This window comes from Triticum aestivum, chromosome 3B (assembly GCF_018294505.1).
Source record: "Triticum aestivum cultivar Chinese Spring chromosome 3B, IWGSC CS RefSeq v2.1, whole genome shotgun sequence".
Classification (NCBI taxonomy): Eukaryota; Viridiplantae; Streptophyta; class Magnoliopsida; order Poales; family Poaceae; genus Triticum; species Triticum aestivum.
In genome coordinates, this window is record NC_057801.1 from 52,524,284 (window position 1) to 52,544,850 (window position 20,567).

The following is a 20,567-nucleotide window of genomic DNA, read 5'->3' on the forward strand; positions in this document are numbered from 1 at the left end:
TCCCCTCCAGCAAGACTCAGCGCAGGAGGATGCAGAAGCAAGCCCTCACGAGAGGGCGGCAGACGAAGAGGTCGAGGACTATAACTATATACCTCCCTCCGAAGACGAGGCAAGCCTCAACGATGACAAATTCGTCGTGCCCGAGGATCCCGTCGAACAAGAGCGTTTTAAACGCAGGCTTATCGCCACGGCAAATAGCCTAAAGAAAAAGCAGCAGCAGCTTCAAGCTGATCAGGACCTGCTGGCCGATTGATGGACCGAGGTCCTCGCAGCCGAAGAGTATAAACTCAAACGCCCCTCCAAAAGCTACCCAAGACGCAAGTTGCTCCCCCGATTAGAGGAGGAAGCATACATACCTTCATCACCAGCGCACGATACGGTAGACCGACCACCCCGTGGTCGCGACAGAGAGACATCCAGGCCCTCCACCAAGACCGTACCCCGGCATTGCTCCAAAAGTACGAAGCCAAGAGGAAAAGCGTCGGACTTGCGAGATATATTGGAGGACAAAGCAAGGCAATCCAGATCCATCCACTACAACAAACCTGTTAATACGTGACGGATTTCGCATGACGTCTTGAGAATCCGTCATGAACCGGCCTAGTACAACGAGCAAGCCCGCTGAAGCCCGCCGAAGCCCACCTGACCCATTCCCCGTATAAAACCTAACCCTAGGTCTCTCCCTGCCCCCCATCTCTTACTCCCTCCGCCGCCGCCCATCATCTTCTCCCTTCTCCCGGATCCCCTCGTCCCCCACCCACCTCATCCCCCTGCATCCCCACTTCTCCGATAGTGTCTCCTTCCTCCACCCCATCCCCACCTCCACGGCTGCGTAATCTTTCATCCCCGGCCTCTCCCGTCCTCTATACCATGGCCTCGGGTTGCTGCTGCATATTTGGCTCGCGCAGATCCACACGGAGCTCAACCCCGACGTAGGCCTCATCCGACCGGGGTGACCATGGGATGGCCGGTCTACCACAATTTCTCGCTGGAGGCCGCAGTGTACCCTAGTCGCCACTGGTTAGTGTTGTTGCTCCTGCGTCCTTCCCCTCCTTTTGGCTTCCTCGATACCATGGCCTCGTTGCTGCGGGAACGACCAGTTCATTTTCCTATGCTGGTAGTTATACCAGCCTTTCATGGGCAAGGTTGGAAGGGTAAGGATAGTGCGTGGCCTCCCTCTTCAGTCAATTTCCTAAGCGTGACTACTGCCTTCTCCAACTCGCAGGGAGAATGTGTGTGCGTGCTGACATAGCAGAGGCAGTGGCAGAGGGCTTCGGCGTGTCCACGAGTGAGATGTGCGTGCGTGCAGCAACTGGTGGGTTGTGTGTGCGTGCTTCCTCTCTGAATCTATTAGCACTGATTTTTCTTTGTATCTTGTACACTGCAGGGTATCAAGTAGAGGTAAACCGCACATGTTTTGTCAACTGGCTGCACATGTGACGTTCTATCAAGATATAATTCAGTCAGTTCTGTACCAAATCTAATTCAGTTTATATTTTTCTAACAGTTTGATGTACCTCTGTTCTCTAAATCAATCAATATAATCAAGTGTTCAATATGCATTGAGTTTATTTTCGACCGAAATACCGGTTCAGTGAATCAATGTAACCAAGTGTGGTGAATAAATTCATCAAATAGGTCTTGGAGACATGATTTCTGTTAATGTATTAATGCGACGCCATGTTCTATTTAGTGTTTTCTCCATAGGCATTTCTTTTTTGTCCTGGTTGTCTCCTGTAGGTCGGTGAATATATATACCAGAATTAGTTTAATCTATATCTAAGAAGAAAAATATGTTATCTGTGGTATGAACTTCATTACTGCCTCGATGTCTTGTTCGAACCTGACTTTGTAATAGAGTTGTATAAATAATCATTCCATTTTCCCTTCTTCTATGGGTTTGCAAGATACTAGTTTAATTGATGCTGAGTTTTCTCCCTTATTACAGCAGAGGTGATTGATCATTACTATTGTATTTTTGAAAATGCATGTGAACAGATTGATAACAGATCATGTACACTTTTAACCTTTCATACCATTATGCAGCTTACTAATTTTAGAACTATCCAGGTTAAACTGTGTTGCTTTCACCTGAACTTATGTTGCCAACAAACAACTTTAGGCTGTGATTTTGAGTAGCACTGTAGTACTTATGTTACCTGATATGATGAGGAACCAATATATGGGATGTATATCCCATTCCAAAATGATCTATTAATCTGCTAATAATTGCTTTTTCTAATGTAATTCATTGTTGTAATTTTTAGGGCCGCCCAAAAGGTGTCACCCCCAAGTTCAGCTTGAAGCCTCTTGTTCCACGCCTGCCTGAGCTCCTTGGACTTGAAGTATGTTATGGGATGATAGAATCTTGTAATTCCATTGTCTTTCTGGACTAGTTTAACAACACTTATATTTGTACATCGTTTATGTCTCTGTCAAATAGGTTGTGATGGCCCCTGACTGCATTGGTGGAGAAGTTGAAAAATTGGCTGCTGCTTTGCCAGATGGCAGTGTTCTACTCTTGGAGAATGTTAGATTCTACAAGGAGGAAGAGAAAAATGATCCTGAGTTTGCTAAGAAGCTTGCATCAGTTGCTGACCTTTATGTAAATGATGCTTTCTGCACTGCACATAGGGCTCATTCTTCAACCGAGGGTGTAACCAAGTTTTTGAGGCCTTCTCTTGCTGGCTTGCTCATGCAGAAGGTATAGCTGAAACGAATCTCATTCCTGTACATTATTTGCTTAAAATCTTAAAACCATTGAAAAAAGAAAAACATATCATTTGCTACATATGAGATGGCATATGATTTAGAAGAGCAAGCCAGTACATGGATCCTTTGCTTTTCTTTAAGATTACTAATAGATGCTACAAGTGCATTTGTCCAGTCTCGAAATTTCAGTATTATTACTAGCATATTCTCTATCAATGGTGTGCTACATTAAACTAAAATGTTATGTGTACAACCAGAACTAAAGGAAAAGATATAGGTATATTCCCTTGAATTATTTACTTTATACATTTTCATGTGAGCGCTCTTTACAGAAAGCAACTCAGTTTCATTTAGAAAATCATGTTAATATACTTTTTGCATATCATTAACAATGTTTACACTGTATCAGGAGACTAGTTTAGTCGGTTCATATTCATGTACCGTGTATCCCATCTCATATTGAAGTGTGGGTTAAGATGATTATGTACCTTGTATCCCATGAAGTCTAATCAGTAAATGGGAGAATGCATGCTTTTTTTTTCTTCCAACATATGTTATTGTTCTTCACAATTCCTGGGCGTGGAAGGTTACGGTCTGAAAGCATCAGACTAAATCTGAACCATTAGGTTCATCTTTGTGTGCTTAACTGAAGTTTTCTTATGCTCGTGAATAGTTCGCCTTTGTAAAGAGTCATACTGTTAACACAATGAGATAACTAAGTGGATCATTTAAGTGCCTATAATGGTGTCCTTTTGGTGTTTTTATTTTACATGCAAAAATCAAGTTTTTGGATAGAAATTAGCTTTAATCGATGAACAAAGTATGCCTCCGGTATTACTATTTGCATGCTTTGTTAACTATGACTACATTGTATTGTATGGAACCAAGGCGTGTCAGTGTGCATGTAAACTTGATTTTTGTTGTAATTGGTGAATATGAAATGATCTGTCCATCCTTTGTGTTAACTCGATGTTGACCTTTCTATGTTTGTATGATAAAATGCCACATTTATAGAACATTTTTTTAACTTGTATATGGTATGATTTTTTTAGTGTGTTGCCCACATTTTCAGGGTACCTTAATATAGTAGTGGTGTCTAATCAGATGATTACTTGGAAAATCAACTAATGTAATTATTCTAGATTCATTTGGGAGCTGGCTGTTATAACTTATTATAATTATAATTTTGTATTGTTTTGGTTTCTATGCAGGTTTGGCAGCTAGTGTGTTAGTGGAGATTGAAGTTTTTTAGCAGGAACTACTTTTGTCCGTATAACTGCCTGAAAGAGGTGGCTAAGTGTTGGAGATTAAAATCAGCTAGTAGGTCATTTTTTCATGGAAGTCATGTGGCTTATAGAGCAGGGCATTTTTCCATGGAAGTCATGTGGCTTATAGAGCTTTCTAGATATACTTGTGAGTTTTTCCTATAGAGCTCTTGTTGGAACTCTGTATTCTCAAGTGAACAAGTGATATTTTTGAATGAATATCGTTTGGTTGTCATGTTGTAAAGAGTGTTGCATTGAGGAAAGGTGATAAACTAAAAAGGGGCTAATGGGTTGGACTAAAGAACAGGTTGGATAATGCGCACAGGTTGGCCAAAATAAACAATTAATGGGTTCGCCAAAATCGTAATCCAAATTGGGTTGCTTACCACATCGGCCACGTTGGCCTCCATGTCAAATCCATGTAGATGCCAGGTTGCTTCCACGTCATGTAAATCGGTGACAGTTTGTTCCGTCATAGCCTTGTTTGGGCTTGGCGGGCCTGGGGCAAATCCATGACGGACAAGAACTGTCATGGAAGGTACGGTGTCAAATTATGACGCGATATACATGACGGATTTAGGATCCGTCATGGACGGCCACACATGACAGTTTTGGGCCTATCGGTGACGGACAAGGACCGTCATGTATTAACAAATTTCTTGTAGTGATCTACGGATCACGACGGCGCCCCACGACCCACGACGAATACCGTCGCGCCAGATACAATAACTCCGGCCGGGCCGAACACAGCAGACAACGCTCTCTCGAGCTACGTCGTGATATTGCTCAATATAGAGGCGCCGCACACCCGCTATGCTTCACTGACGAAGTAATGGATCATCAAATCCCTGAAGGGTTTAAACCCGTAAACATCGAATCCTACAATGGCACAACAGACCCCGCGGTTTGGATCGAAGATTATCTCCTTCACATCCATATGGCCCGCGGCGACGATCTCCATGCCATCAAGTATCTCCCATTCAAGCTTAAAGGACCAGCTCGGCATTGGCTTAACAGCTTGCCCGCAGAGTCAATTGGGTGTTGGGAAGACCTGGAAGCCGCATTCCTCGACAACTTCCAGGGCACGTATGTGCGGCCACCAGACGCCGATGACCTAAGCCACATAATTTAGCATCCAGACGAATCGGCCAGACAATTCTGGACACGGTTCTTGACAAAGAAAAACCAAATCGTCGACTGTCCGGATGCAGAGGCCCTCGCAGCCTTCAAACATAACATCCGCGACGAGTGGCTAGCCCGGCACCTAGGACAGGAAAAGCCGAAATCCATGGCAGCCCTCACATCATTAATGACCCGCTTTTGCGCGGGAGAGGATAGCTGGCTAGCTCGCAGCAACAACCTCAGTAAAAATTCTGGCAGTCCGGATACTAAGGACCACAATGGCAGGTCGCGTCGAAGCAAAAATAAACGCCGCATTAACGGTGACGACAAGGAGGATACGGCAGTCAACGCCGGATTCCGAGGCTCTAATCCGGGTCAGCGGAAGAAGCCATTCAAAAGAACCACTCCGGGTCCGTCCAATTTGGACCGAATACTCGACCGCTTATGTCAGATACATGGCACCCCTGAAAAGCCAGCTAATCACACCAACAGAGATTGCTGGGTGTTCAAGCAGGCAGGCAAGTTAATTGCCGAAAACAATGACAAGGGGCTAAACAGCGACGACGAGGAAGAGACCCGACCGCCGAACAATAGAGGACAGAAGGGTTTTCCCCCACAAGTGCGGACGATGAACATGATTTACGCAACCCATATACCCAAGAGGGAGCGGAAGCGTGCACTAAGAGACGTATACGCGATGGAGCCAGTCGCCCCGAAGTTCAATCCATGGTCCTCTTGTCCGATCACTTTCGATCAAAGAGACCATCCGACCAGCATCCGCCATGGCGGATTCGCCTCATTGGTTTTAGACCCAATCGTCAATGGATTTCACCTCACGAGAGTCCTGATGGACGGCGGCAGTAGCCTGAACCTGCTTTATCAGGATACAATGTGCAAGATGGGCATAGACCCCTTAAGGATTAAACCTACAAAGACAATCTTTAAAGGCGTCATACCGGGTGTGGAGGCCAATTGTACAGGCTCAGTCACACTGGAAGTGGTCTTCGGATCCCCGGATAATTTCCGGAGCGAGGAGTTAATCTTCGACATAGTCCCATTTCGCAGCGGCTATCACGCTCTGCTCGGATGAACCGCGTTTTCAAAGTTCAACGTGGTGCCGCATTATGCATACCTCAAGCTCAAGATGTCAGGCCCTCGTGGAGTCATCACGGTCAACGGAAATACGGAACGCTCCCTCCGAACGGAGGAACATACAGCAGCTCTCGCGGTAGAAGTACAGAGCAGCCTTTTAAGGCAATTTTCGAGTCCGGCCATTAAACGGCCGGATACAGCCAAACGCACCCGAAGCAACACCAACCAAGACCACCTGGCACGATCCGAGCATGCATAGCAATGCGGCCCTAACCCCCGCCCTCGCATGATCGCAAGAACAACCCTCCGCGTACATCATTACGCTTTGGAGATACCATGGGCGTAGGGGAAGGGGCACCACCACAATAGACCCAGAGTGCGGCTCGACCACACCAGGGGCTCGCAAGTGTGCCACTCTTTCTTATTATTATTTTCCTTCTTTGTATACACAGGACTCCGTTAGCCAGAGGCCCTGTCCGGCGGTGAACCTGCCGAACTCATGATGCAACAGCCGGGGAAGCAAGAATGCGGCGACGAACACTCAGGTGGTCTCAATTACGAGCATTAAATTTGATTATATACACCAAGTTCGCAGCCTATCCCTAGAGGGGGACATGTTTAACTAGTACAAAACCCTTGCTTACCGCACTATTTGTATCAGTCCGCATTCATAGCAGACTTCCTTTAATAAATGATGCAGCACTTTTTTGCCTGTTATTACATATATATGTTCATTACATGACATCTTGCACCCATATATTTTGGTACGGCCTAATACACCAGGGGCTTATGTTCCCCACATTATGGTGTGATAAGTTCGAACACTTTCACAAGTGCGGCACCCCGAACTTATAGCATTATATGAATCGGCTCCGAATCATTTCTTGGGTCAATAGTTGGGTTTGCCCGGCTCCCACGTTTTGGTGCCTTACGTTCCGTTCCGTCGGCTAAGGTGGCACTGGGAGAACCACTGCGATTGCGCCCCGGTTGAGCTGGGCGAGCGCCTCAGTGGAGAAAGCTAAAACTGACCGGCATGATAAGGTGAGAGACTGGTCGCTGTTCGAGAGGTCTTTTTGGGTCCTTAAAGACTCACGCCGCTTCGAGTGAAGTTCCGGATAATGTCCGACGAAGGCGTGGATAGCGCCTCGAATTCGGTCTTCCGAATACTAGGGGCTTCGCTGAAATTTAAAATTATAGAATTCTATGGCTAAGTGAGAGTGTTCAAGCATTATAAGTCCGGTTGCCTTGTTCGCTGTGTTGAGCGCCTCCCTAGATGGACCCAAAAATGGGAACAAGAGTGCTCAAGTTATCCCGAACACCCCAGCACTTGCGGCTTGGGGGCTGAAGCCAACGACTTGCCATCTCTCAGATTTCATAAACGGCCGCACAGAAGGTAATATTTTAAATTAAACAAGCCTTGCTTAAAGCGCACATGAACAAAGTTTTCAGCGCACAGGATAATACATAGCGAGTTTACTCAAAAATTACATCTCTAGGGCATTCATCCGCAATATCGCGGGCTCCCTTCAGGACAGTTTTATAATACATTACGGGCGTACGATACTCCTTGCCCGGTGGCGGCGGATTAGTAAGAAGCCTCTCGGCATCCAGCCTGCCCCAGTGCACCTTTGTGCGGGCAAGGGCCCGACGAGCACCTTCAATACAGGCGGAGCGCTTGATAACCTCCACCCAGGGGCACGTATCCACTAGCCGCCGCACGGGGCCGAAGTAGCTCCCAGGCATGGCCTGTCCAGGCCACAGCCGGACTATAAGGCCCTTCATGGCCTACTCAGCTACCTTGTGGAGTTCGACCAGCTGCTTCAGCTGGTCGCTTGGGGGCACCGGATGGCCAGCTTCAGCGTACTGAGACCAGAAGACCTTCTCCGTTGAGCTCCCCTCCTCGCCACGGTAGAATGCGGCGGCATCGGACACACTACGCGGCAGATCTGCAAACGCCCCTGGAGAGCTCCGAATGCGGGTAAGTGTCAGGTAGTTTACATTAACATGCTTGCTTTGCATGAAAAATGCCTTACCCGCTTCTATCTTCTTCACATCTTCAACCTCCTGAAGGGCCTTACGGGCCTCGGCCTTGGCGGACTTGGCACTTTCGAGAGCCGAGGCGAGCTCGGACTCTCGAGTCTTGGAGTCGCGCTCCAAGCTCTCATGCTTCTCCATGAGGGCCTGGAGCTCTTGCCGCACTGCCGCCACTTGTGCCTCCTGCTTTTCTCGCTCTGCCCGTTCCGCGGCCGCACTGTGTTCGGCCGCGGACACAGCCTCCTTCAGGGCTGCCACCTCATTTGTGGCCCCTGCAATACCCATATTATCCTTGTTAATTTTATTGCGACCAAAATCCTTTTCTGTAAGGTAAAAATTCAAAGTGGTGCTACTCATCTTCTTTGTCCTCGAGCTGCCTCTTGGCATGGCCGAGCTCTCGCTCGGACCGCTCGAGATCTTGCTTCAATGTACCAACCTCCGCAGTCAGTGCGGCAGAGGTCAGCAGCACAACCTGCAAACCCATATTGACATAATTTATTAGCAACCTGCGACTATATTTTTAGATCCTCAGTCCGGCTTTTCTTTCCGAACACCGAACCGAGCATCAGGGGCTACTGTCTATGCGGTATTACATTACATAATTTTAACTTCTTACCTCAAAGCCTGTTAGAAGGCTACTCCAGGCTGCGGTCAGCCCGCTCTTGGCGAGCTGAACCTTCTGAATCACCGCACTCATAACAGTGCGGTGTTCTTCCTCGATGGAAGCGCCTTTGAGCGCCTCCAGCAAGTTGTCCGGCGCCTCCGGTTGGACGGAGGCCGCCGGTGTCACGGTCTTGCCCTTCTTTCGAAGGGGCCGCCTGCCGGACTCTGGAACAACTGCAGGTTCCGACGTAGAGTCCGGCGCAAAGTCCGGGAGGCTGCCTTGTGGCGCCTCCGGAGCCTCCTCCTGATGGGTCCCTTTCTGGGATCCCACCTCGGCGTCCTCATCGGCGCAGGGGGTAGAGGCCGTCGGAAGTGAATCCACATCCGACGGGGCCAACGACCTGCTCGATGAAGCGGGGAAATCATCATTGGCCGGCCTGCGGGCAGTATGCGGCGTTAGTAGGACACCAGGTGACATGAAAGAAATTGCATATCAGGGATCCGGATACTTACGATCTCGCTGGAGGCCTGGTCCTTGAAGGCCACTCCTCGTCGCCAACGTTGGTGTTGGCGGAGCTGTCCGGGGGAATAGTTCTCCCCCTCTTGGACCCTTCGGCCTCCCCTGTTGGGGAAGCCTTCCTATTCCTCTCTCCCCCCTCTGGGATAGAGTCTTCTTCCTCCTCCTCGTCTTCGGGGGAGGAGTCCACCTCATCGTCGGACGCCTGATTACGGGAACTCTTTCGAGTGCCCGTGGCCACCTTCTTGGCCTTCTTCTCCGGCACCACGTGCGGTGCCGGAACCAGCAGCCCCGCTAGACGGGCATCCACTGGGTCTTCTGGCATGGGAGCCGGGCAGATGAGCTGCTCGGCCTTCTTCATCCATTCCTGTCAAAGGAAAAGGGAGATTGAAACCCTCTTAGAATCAATCTATTTACAACAAGTGTCCCGTAAAGGGGTAGAATCACTTACCTCGTCAGCCGGATGCAGCGAGTGAAATCCGCGATCTTCCGTCGCGGATGTGGGGGCTTCGGCGCCCTTAAACAGCACCCTCCAGGCGCCTTCGTACGTCGTGTCGAAGAGCCCGCTCAGCGCCTGGTGCTGTTCCGGATCAAACTCCCACAGATTGAATGCCCGTTCTTGGCATGGGAGGACCCGGCGGACGAGCATGACTTGGACCACGTCGACGAGCCTGAGCTTCTTGTTCACCAGCTTCTGGATATAGGCTCGGAGTCCCGTCAGCTCCTTCGGATTACCCCACAGCAAGCCCTTCTCTTTCCAGGAGGTTAGCTGCGTAGGGATGCCAGATCTAAACTCGGGGGCCGCCGCCCACATAGGGTCGCGCGGCTCGATGATATAGAACCACCCCGATTGCCACCCCTTGACGGAGTCCACGAAGGCCCCTTCAAACCAGAGGACGTTGGGCATCTTGCCCAGCATGGCGCCTCCGCACTCCGCCTGCATGCCCTTCACTACCTTCGGCTTGACGTTGAAGGTCTTGAGCCACAAGCTGAAGTGGGGCCGGATGCAGAGGAGGGCCTCGCACACGACGATAAACGCCGAGATGTTGAGGATGAAGTTTAGCGCCAGATCATGGAAATCCAGGCCGTAGTAGAACATGCGCCCCCGGACAAAGGGGTGAAGTGGAAAGCCCAGTCCACGGAGGAAGTGGGGAAGGAAAACGACCCTCTCATGGGGCCCGGGGGTAGGGATGAGCTGCCCCTCATCGAGCAGCCAGTGCGCGATATCGCCGGAAAGGTATCTGGCGCTGCGCAGCTTGGTGATATGCTCCTCCTTAACGGTGGAAGCCAACCATTTGCCTCCCCCTCCGGACATGGTCGGGGAAGGTTAAGATGAGATGCGCGAGCTTGGGCGTTGGAGCTTGAGTGCGCGGAGGTGGATAAGCAAAGGAGGAAGAAGGCGTGGGAGAAAAGGTGAATCCTTATCCCTTATATATAGGCGGGCGAACACTATGCGTCCCCCACCAGCCTGGTAAAACTCGCTTATCTCCCAAGCGCCACCATCAATGGCGCGGTTGGGTTACCCACGTCCGTATTGATGAGAATCACAGAATAAGGGGAACACGATCTCTGCTTCGACAAGACGTGCCAAGGAAACCGCTTCGCTAAACGTGCTGAGGTGGTATAACAAAAAACGATTCAAGTAAAGGCTTGGTAGTGGCGTGACGACGTGCCGCAAGATACGTCAGCAGATTGGACTTGTGTACATTTTATTCTCTCTACCGTGGAATGTGGAATTTATTTTGCAGAGCCGGACACTATCCTGGTGTTCATGATCTTCTCTGGATTATTCAAAGGAGGAACCCACCTTGCAATGCCAAACATTATGCGCGCCGGACTTATCGTCATTGAAGCCTGGTTCAGGGGCTACTGAGGGAGTCCTGGACTAGGGGGTGTCCGGACAGCCGGACTATCATCATCCGCCGGACTCCAAGACTACGAAGATACAAGATTGAAGACTCCGTCCCGTGTCCCGATGGGACTTTCCTTGGCGTGGAAGGCAAGCTTGGCGATACGGATATGTAGATCTCCTACCATTGTAACCGACTCTGTGTAACCCTAGCCTTCTCCGGTGTCTATATAAACCGGAGGGCTTTAGTCCGTAGGACACAACATACATTAAAACAATCATACCATAGGCTAGATTTAGGGTTTAGCCTCCTTGATCTCGTGGTAGATCCACTCTTGTACTACCCATATCATCAATATTAATCAAGAAGGACGTAGGGTTTTACCTCCATCAAGAGGGCCCGAACCTGGGAAAACATCGTGTCCCTTGTCTCCTGTTACCATCCGCCTAGACGCACAGTTCGGGACCCCCTACCCGAGATCCGCCGGTTTTGACAACGACAACAGGCATGTACAAAAGCCTCAAAGGGCATCAGACTCTTTGTGATGTGCTTAAAAAGCCGATCCTCAACAGAAACCCTAGGAAAGAGGGTATCGCCTTTGAGAGGAAACGTAATGCTGATGGAACATATTGGAAGCCTGAGCAGTACCCCAAAACCTCATGGGTTGCTGCAAAGGGACCTCCAGTTGATCCATCTAACTTATCTGGCTTTACATGTGAATCTCCTCATTCTTCTGATGAGTCATTTGACTCCAACTATAAACTGTTCAAAAATCAGAATGGTGAAGTATTTGCTAGATATGTTGGCACTAACTGCAGGAACGGTTCTCCTATGAAGAAAATCTGGGTTCCCAAGAAGTGCCTTGAAAGTCTTCAGGTGAATGTCCTCATGACACCACCAGTGAAGAACAGGAACCCCAGATCAAATTCTTCATATGGATCCAAGTCCTCATACGGACCAAATTCCTCACGTGGATCAAATTCCTCAAAAGGATCAAAGTCCTCACATGATTATCATCGTGCTAACAACTCTGTTTCGCAGGGTAGAACTAAGGGCTATGAATATGTGCATTATTCTTCAAACCATTATGTTCATAAGTCCTCGAAGAATTTCTCTGCTTATTCATATGCTTACCCTAACCCCTCTTATGTGAAACGAAATGGTTTGGCCTCTATGCCACCATTCTCGTATGGTGCTCGCAGAGTGATAAACTCTTTGCCACCCCTTCAGATGTGGGTGGTGAAGAAAAAGAATTAATCTCTTCTGCAGGGTCAGGTCTCCAGACGTGCTTTAACGTCTGAAGAATTTGCTGGGGACCTGACAATATTGCCTGAAAGGACGCAGGCGAATCATGATGAAATGAACCTTCATTTCACACGTCCTCATACTGCTATATCTGTTTACTGATTGATGAAATTCATCTGATGAACTTGATATCATATTCTTCACAAATGAAGCATATGAGATTTTAAGCTACACTAATTCATCTGCAGGATGATCAACCCAAAGCTACTGAGTGGGTCTTCGATAGTGGATGTACGAATCACATGACTGGTGACAAGAATCTATTGATGGATGCTTCCTTATCACCGTCACATCTGAAGCATATCATCTTTGCTGACAAAGGCAAAAGTCAGGTATTGGGTCTTGGTAAGGTTGCAATCTCTAAGGATAAACACATGGACAAAGTCATGCTTGTTGAGTCCTTAGGATACAACCTCATGTCAGTCTCAATGCTTTGTGATCTTGATATGGTTGTTGTCTTTGGCAAGTATCGCTGTGTTGTGATTATGGAAGCTGACAATTCCAAAGTCTTCGAAGGCTTTAGGAGAGGAGATTTGTATATTGTTGATTTCTCTACAGGACCACAACCAGCCGTGTGTCTACTTGCAAAAGCTTCAGAAGGCTGGCTATGGCATCGACGACTTGGTCACGCAGGCATGAGGAATTTGCACACGCTTGCAAAGAAGAAGCATGTCATTGGCATTGAGAATGTCAAATTCCTCAAGGATCACTTATGCGGAGCCTGTGAAGCTGGAAAAATGACCAAGGCCAAGCATCCAGCGAAGACTATCATGACCACTACTCGTCCATTCAAATTGCTTCACATGGACCTCTTCGGACCTAATCATTACTCAGCAGTCACTAATGATGCATCTCTATATGGTTTTGTCATTGTTGATGATTACTCTCGATATACATGGGTACACATTGTTACTTACAAATATGAAGTGCAGGAAGTCTTCAAACGTTTTTCCTCGAGGGCTTCAACCAACTTTGGTGTGAAGATCAAGCACATCAGAAGTGACAATGGAACTGAGTTCAAGAATTCCGGTCTTGATGACTATCTTGATGAACTTGGTATTACTCATGAGTTATCTGCTCCCTATACTCCTCAGCAAAATGGCGTCGTGGAGCGCAAGAACAGAACTCTTGTTGAGATGGCTCGCACTATGCTTGATGAATACAAAACGCCTCATCGTTTTTGGATTGATGCAATTGATACTGCGTGCCACATCATCAACAGAGTATATCTTCACAAATTCTTCAAGAAGACGGCCTATGAACTCCTCACTGACAAGAAACCCAATGTGAGTTATTTCAAAGTCTTCGGTGCTAAATGTTAGATTAGAGATCCTCACCACAATTCTAAATTTGCACCGAAAGCACATGAAGGTTTTATGCTTGGTTACGGAAAGGACTCGCACACCTACAGAGTCTTCAACATTGTTCTTCACAAGATTGTTGACACCGTAGATGTGCGGTTCGATGAAACTAATGGCTCGCAAAGAGAGCACCTACCTTCTGTGTTAGATGAACCAGCACCTGAGGATTCTATCAAGTTCAAGGCAACTGAGGATGTCATTCCTACTGAAGAATCTGCTGAAGAATTCATTCCAGTTCATGAAGAACGTCGAGCTGATGCACCTGAAGAAAATGCTGAGGAAAATGGTGCTGAAGAAAATGCTGATCAAACTCCTCAGCGACAACCAGCTCATCCTCGCGTTGCAAAAGAAGTGCAAGTGGAGAAGATCATCGATGACATTAGAGCACCAGGTCCTCTCACACGCTCAAAAGCTTCACATTTATATAACTTTTGTGGGCACTATGCTTTTGCCTCTATCACAGAGCCCACTAAGGTAGATGAAGCATTTTTGGAGAAGGAGTGGATTCAGGCTATGCAAGAAGAATTACATCAGTTCGAGCTCAACAATGTCTGGGAACTGGTCAATCGTCCAGATCCTCGCAAGCATAATATCATTGGCACAAAGTGGATCTACCGCAACAAGCAAGATGAAAATGGCCTTGTGGTGAGGAATAAGGCACGACTGGTAGCTCAAGGCTACGCACAAGTTGAAGGTATTGATTTCGATGAAACTTTTGCACCTGTTGCTAGACTTGAGGCTATTCGCATATTACTTGCTTATGCTAACCATCATGATATCATCTTATATCAAATGGATGTGAAAAGTGCATTCCTCAATGGTAAGCTTGAGGAAGAAGTATATGTTGCTCAACCCCCAGGTTTTGAAGATCCAAAGAATCCTGACAAAGTCTTCAGACTTAATAATGCCCTCTATGGCCTCAAGCAAGCCCCTCGGGCGTGGTATGATACATTGAAGGAATTCTTCGTGAAGAATGGCTTCACACCCGGTTCACTCGACCCTACTCTCTTTACTAAATCTTATGATGGTGAACTGTTTGTGTGCCAAATATATGTTGATGATATTATCTTTGGCTGTACTGACCAACGTTATAGTGATGAATTTGCCTATACGATGAGTGAAGAATATCAAATGTCTATGATGGGAGAGTTGAAATTCTTCTTAGGTCTTCAAATTCGTCAACAGTGCAATGGCATATTCATATCTCAGGAGAAATACCTCAAAGATGTACTGAGGAAATTCGGCCTGCAAGATTGCAACGGCGTCAAAATTCCTATGCCCACAAATGGCCATCTAAGCACTGATGAAAATGGTATTGACTTCGATCACAATGTATACCGCTCCATGATTGGTTCTTTATTGTACTTATGTGCATCTAGGCCAGATATAATGCTTAGTGTTTGCATGTGTGCCCGATTTCAAGCTGCACCGAAGGAATCACACCATAAGGCTGTGAAGCATATTCTTCGATATCTAGCTCACACACCAACACTAGGATTATGGTACCCCAAGGGCTCTACTTTTGATCTCATTGGATATTCTGACTCTGACTATGCTGGTGATCGTGTTGACCGCAAGTCAACTTCTGGCACTTGTCATTTCCTCGGACGATCTTTGGTCTATTGGTCCTCGAAGAAACAGAACTGTGTATCACTGTCTACTGCGGAAGCTGAATACATTGCTGCTGGCTCTTGCTGTGCTCAACTGCTTTGGATGAAGCAAACACTCAAGGACTATGGCGTCAACGTGAAGAATGTGCCTCTCCTCTGCGACAATGAGAGTGCCATCAAGATTGCACACAACCCAGTTCAGCACTCGAAGACAAAGCACATTCATATTCATCATCATTTTCTTCATGATCATGTGTTGAAGGGCGACATCTCCATCGAGCATGTGAAGACTGAAGAACAGCTAGCTGATATCTTCACTAAGCCCTTGGATGAGAAGAGATTTAGCAAGTTGCGGTGGAGCTAAATATCTTAGAATCTTCGAATGTTCTTTGAAAAGGACGACACCCTGACACTTATGCAAAATCGATGACTTAGATGTGCAACACATGAAGAAACGTTTTTCTTCAATCAATGAAGAATAACACTCTAAGTGTGAAGAAATTAATGAAGAATTTGATTCTCAGAACCCTACGACAATTGTATGCGGTGTCTGAAATCATCATTCTTATACGGTGGGTCACGCCACCACAAAAAGTTTAAAATCTTCAATTTGAGTTTTTTTTCCAGTTTTGAAATTCTTCAGTTTTTCAAATTCTTCAACTTTGCAAAATCTTCACTGTTTCCGTCGTTTTTCTTCATTGGCTATATATATATGAGTTTATGTCCTCTACAGCATTCACTTATAGCTATTTCTTCAAGTTGCATTTTTTGCTAAGTGAATGTGATCGGACCCTTCCCCCTCTATGCTATACTCAGCCCAATCTATTCACAAATTCTTCATGTGCGTTCTATTTGAAACTCGTTCAAAATCTTCACTGTGTCCTTGACAGCTGAAGAAATTGCGAACGAAACTTTAAAACAAATCTTATCCAAATTTTCGGTTTTTTGCCGCTCAAACCGTTCTGCTTTCCACAATGCATTATTCTATTCACCCACGATCGTACACGATCGCAACTACACAGTACGTGGGTGACACATGTCGCGAGAAGGAGAAAGGGCAGGGGCACGTTCGTCCCAAAATCTTCGGACGAACAGTTTTTACCGTGTCTATAAATGCCCCTCTCCCCTTCCTCACTTCATTTACTCCGCTCGATCGCTACTCTCTCACTCGAGCTCCTCAAACCCTAGCGCCGCCGCTACTCCATCATTGCCGATGAGGAAGAGCTTCGCTGCTTCGACCTCGTCGCCGTCGTACTTACGCCGACCACGGAAATCTTCACTCCACCGCCGCCGTAGCTGTCTTCCTCTGCCAAGTAAGGGCGTGGGAGATCTAACTTGACGAACTTCACATCTGTTCTTCTCAGTTCGTCGTGTTCTTCACTTCGGGTAATTAAAAGTTACTTTTATTACTCACTTTGATTCTCAAACTTTCCTGGAAATCTTCAAAGGTGTTTATTCTTCAAATCTTCACACATATGAACACCTCACACATCATATGATCTTGAACTGTTTCTCTAAGCAATCATTTTCTTCAAGATTCCCTAATTGTGTGGATCTTCGATCTGTACAACTCTGGAACGTAAGACAAGAACGCTTAGTGAAATTCCTCAAGGTTCATCTGGTGAAATTCCTCAAAACTTGTTCTTTTCGAAAAACCTTCTGAGAACGCATATGACCTCTCCAAATTCCTCGCACCTATACTCTATTCACAGGTACTCATGTCTGCTGCTGAATCACTAGGTTCTCATCAACTTAACTCATTTGCAGCGTTCCTCGAAGAAAAACTGCATACTTCTTCAGAGTGTTCAATTGTTCAAATTCCTCATCTGAAGAATATGGCAGACGGTAAGAAGCCGCAGAAAGGAGGAAAGAAACCTGAGGTTATGACTGTGTTTGAAATCCCTGAGGAAATTTATGCTGACTATTGCACACCTGATGAAGCAAAATTTGGCAAAGAAAACAAAAATCAGCGCAAGGTGCGCATACAGAGGATTGAACGGAGATGGGCAAGGGAATGGAGGGAATACAGATATGTGACTCCAAAGTATATGAGGAAATTCGCCCTCAATCCTCCATGCCCAAGAGCTCCATTGGCACCTGGCCAAGTAGCTGACCCCACCAGCATCAAGCGTGGTGAGGACTTTCCTGAAGAATGGGCTAAGCGCCAAGCTAAATTGGTAAGACAAGCCAAGGAGGCAGTGAAGAAATTCAATGAGGATTCTGCCACTGCTACTGCTACTGAGGCCTCGGTCAAACCGAGGAAATCCATGCCAAAGAAGCCTGCTCGTAAGCCAAGTGCTTCACCAACAGCGCCCTCACGGCCAAGTTTCTCAGCAATGCCCTCACAGCAAATTCCTCACACTACTACTGCTCCACCAAAGTCCTCAGCAACTCCTTCAAAGTCCTCAGCTCCTGTGCATCTGGCTACATGTCAAAGGACTGCTGGTTTCTCAATTGCCTCTGGTGTTTCAGCAAGTTCCTCAGCTGCACCAATTTCCTCATCAGGCCCCACACTGTTGAAGACTAAAGCAACAGCTGGACGCAGTCCTCGGCCAAGTCCAAAGAAGAAACAGGTCGCATTCCATGTGCCTTCTGATGATGAAGCTTCTGATGATGAACTTGCAGAAATCATCAGAGACAGACAGGTGAAGGCCGCTAGAGCCAAAGGCACATCTGTGCCACTGCTTTTGGATCCGAAGAAGATCCTCGATTACATTGATCTCTGGCACAAGGATCCAAACACCCCAATGCCTGATTTTCATTTGACTCCTGGTCAAATTCACACGCTGACCCATTTCATCACTGAAGAGAAATGGAAGTTTGAAAAGGCAAGAGAGATCAAGAAAGCGCAATACAGAAAGGAGAAGCTCCTGAAGAAAAATGTTGTCAGAATGACACCTGAGGAACTTCTCCAGGCTCAGTCTGAAATTCAAGCCCTCAGCAAAGACTTTGATGCCTACTATGCTGATTGGCAAGGAGCTAAAGTGAGATTCGTCAATCTGACGAAGAAATTCACAAATGTTGCAGCCCCAACGCAACAAGAAAACCCTCAGGCTGCAGACTCTGCTCAGCCTGCTGAAGAACATGCCAGCACCGCCGATGACTTTCAGCCTGCTGAAGAAAATGCTAGTTCCAGGGCTGATGACTCCATTCCAGCCGCTGAAGAAATTGCCAGGGCATCCACTAGTGGTGCGCCTGAAGAAACTGAAGAGAACAGGGCAACTGCATCAGTTGCACCTGAAGAAAATGAACCAGATTCCTCAGCTCCTCCCGCGCCTACACCAACTCCAATTCTTCCATCTGCCTCTGATGTGAAGAAGACCAAGGCTGCAGAGCGAGCTGCAGTGAAGAAAAGGAAGGCATCAGTTGTGTCAAATTCTTCGGCTGCGAAGAAGATGAAGCCAATGACCAGCTCACTCGAAAATCCAATTGATGCCGCTCCAATTTCCTCCATGCCATCAAAGGACCTCGTTCCTTTTGGAGAAGACTATGAGATCCCAAGCGGATCTGATGAAGGAAATCATTCTGCTGCTTCGACAGAGCAGATTGATGAAGAAATTGAAGTGGACGAAATCCCTTCAACGCCTGTCATTTCCTCACCTATGCCTAAGTTCACAGCTAAAGAGGCTGGTGTTGAGAAAATTGAAGATGAAGATGTGGATATAGGATGCACCACACCTATGATGAATGATGACTTTTGGGAAAGTCAGCATCCCAATACTCCTCTCTTCACACCTATCCAACAGATTCCTCAGTCCCCTGCACCAACAGTTCAAATGGGCTCTGAAGAAACTCAACCCACTCCCTCTGTGCATGAAGACATTCCAGCCGCTAGTGCTGAAGAACCTGCTGCTGCTGATCCTCAGGTTGCACACGAAGAGGAACCAGAAATTCCTCAGCCTGAAGAACCTGAGCTCGCGATTCCTGAGGTGGTGATGCAACTCACTGACATCCCTCTGCCAAAGCCAAAGAATTCGTTCTCAAGTAAACAGAAGTTCAAGGTTGAAGACTTCTTTGCCGAGCATGTATTCTTCACTAATTACAACCCCTATGACTCTGCTCGCATAAGGAAGAGGCGTTTCTGGACTGCTAGTCAGGCCAACTTCTATTCCTCTGTGCTGTTTGACAAAGACAAAATCTTCGATCATGAACATATTCCTCACGTGGACATGGAATCTCTGCCATGCTTCGAGCCAGTCCTCAGTGTTCTTAACGATGCAGGATTACTAAATTTCTGCACGGACATTTGCGATTGGAATGAAGAACTCATTCTTCAGTTCTACGCGACACTTCATATCACTGGAGACGCTGACGATGTCAACTCATGGGTGTTGGACTGGATGACTGAAAACACTCACTACAAGGCACCGGCAACTGAATTGCTTCGTGTCCTTCCTCTCAATCCTCCCCATGACAGTGCACGTTGCACCTACAGTGACCCTGAACTGACAAATCACTATATGCAAGTGCTCATGAAGCCTTTGAAGCCTGGGCAGGCCCCACGAACCAAATTCCTCGTCAAGGAATTACTCTATGTGCCTCGGACTGTCTATCGCATTCTGACGAAGACAATGAGTCCTATCAAAGGCCACGACTCAAATGATGAAGAAGTTGTTGGCATCATGAAGAATATGCTTTTCAACATCATTCATGGCGTTCCCGTCAACTTCCATGATTTCTTCATGAGGACTCTGGCCAATATTGCTATGTCACCATTCGAGCTGAAGCCCTATGCGCCTTGGATTATGAGATTCATCAGGGCAAGATCTTCACTGAATTACAAAGCTGACACTCTGAACCACGGTAGCTACTTGCCTCCCATTGAAGTCCTCAAACGGACAGTTTCATCTGCTGATGATAAAGGCAAGGCAGCTGCTGTGATCGATGAAGGCATTCGTCCATTGGATGGTCAATTTCGCAAGGCTGCATCTTACTCTACCAATGACGACTCTGCCACACATGACTCCGCCGCAAATACCTTAGCCAAGCAAAATCCTCAAGCCACAGCACCCAGGGTGATGACTGACCGTGAGTTACTCCTCAGTCTTCATCAGAAGGTTGATCACAATCACAAATGGGTAAAGCGCCAGTTTGGT

At 47.1% G+C, this 20,567-nt stretch overlaps 1 protein-coding gene across 3 annotated transcripts; it reads left to right on the top strand.

Annotated features, from left to right (window-relative positions):
• The first annotated feature begins 721 nt into the window (after positions 1–721).
• Positions 722–4,236, top strand: LOC123064684 (phosphoglycerate kinase, cytosolic-like). 3 transcript variants are annotated; one of them, XM_044488105.1, is made up of 6 exons: positions 722–1,020; positions 1,226–1,315; positions 1,388–1,401; positions 2,268–2,345; positions 2,444–2,704; positions 3,924–4,236. In XM_044488105.1, exons 2-6 carry the CDS (start codon positions 1,231–1,233, stop codon positions 3,942–3,944), a joined length of 459 nt encoding a protein of 152 aa, XP_044344040.1. In that variant the 5' UTR covers positions 722–1,020; positions 1,226–1,230; the 3' UTR covers positions 3,945–4,236. The 3 variants fall into 3 exon arrangements, with proteins under 3 accessions (XP_044344040.1, XP_044344039.1, XP_044344042.1); XM_044488104.1 differs by having other exon boundaries at positions 1,226–1,295; positions 1,388–1,466; XM_044488107.1 differs by having other exon boundaries at positions 724–1,020; positions 1,388–1,466.
• The last annotated feature ends 16,331 nt before the right edge of the window (positions 4,237–20,567 follow it).

Excerpts from the sequence above, each read along its gene's own strand:
- LOC123064684 (XM_044488104.1), top strand. The coding sequence starts at position 1,231 with ATGTGTGTGCGTGCTGACATAGCAGAGGCAGTGGCAGAGGGCTTCGGC. Across the intron at positions 2,346-2,443 it reads CTGAGCTCCTTGGACTTGAA|GTTGTGATGGCCCCTGACTG; the intron begins GTATGTTATGGG and ends TCTGTCAAATAG. Across the intron at positions 2,705-3,923 it reads CTGGCTTGCTCATGCAGAAG|GTTTGGCAGCTAGTGTGTTA; the intron begins GTATAGCTGAAA and ends GTTTCTATGCAG.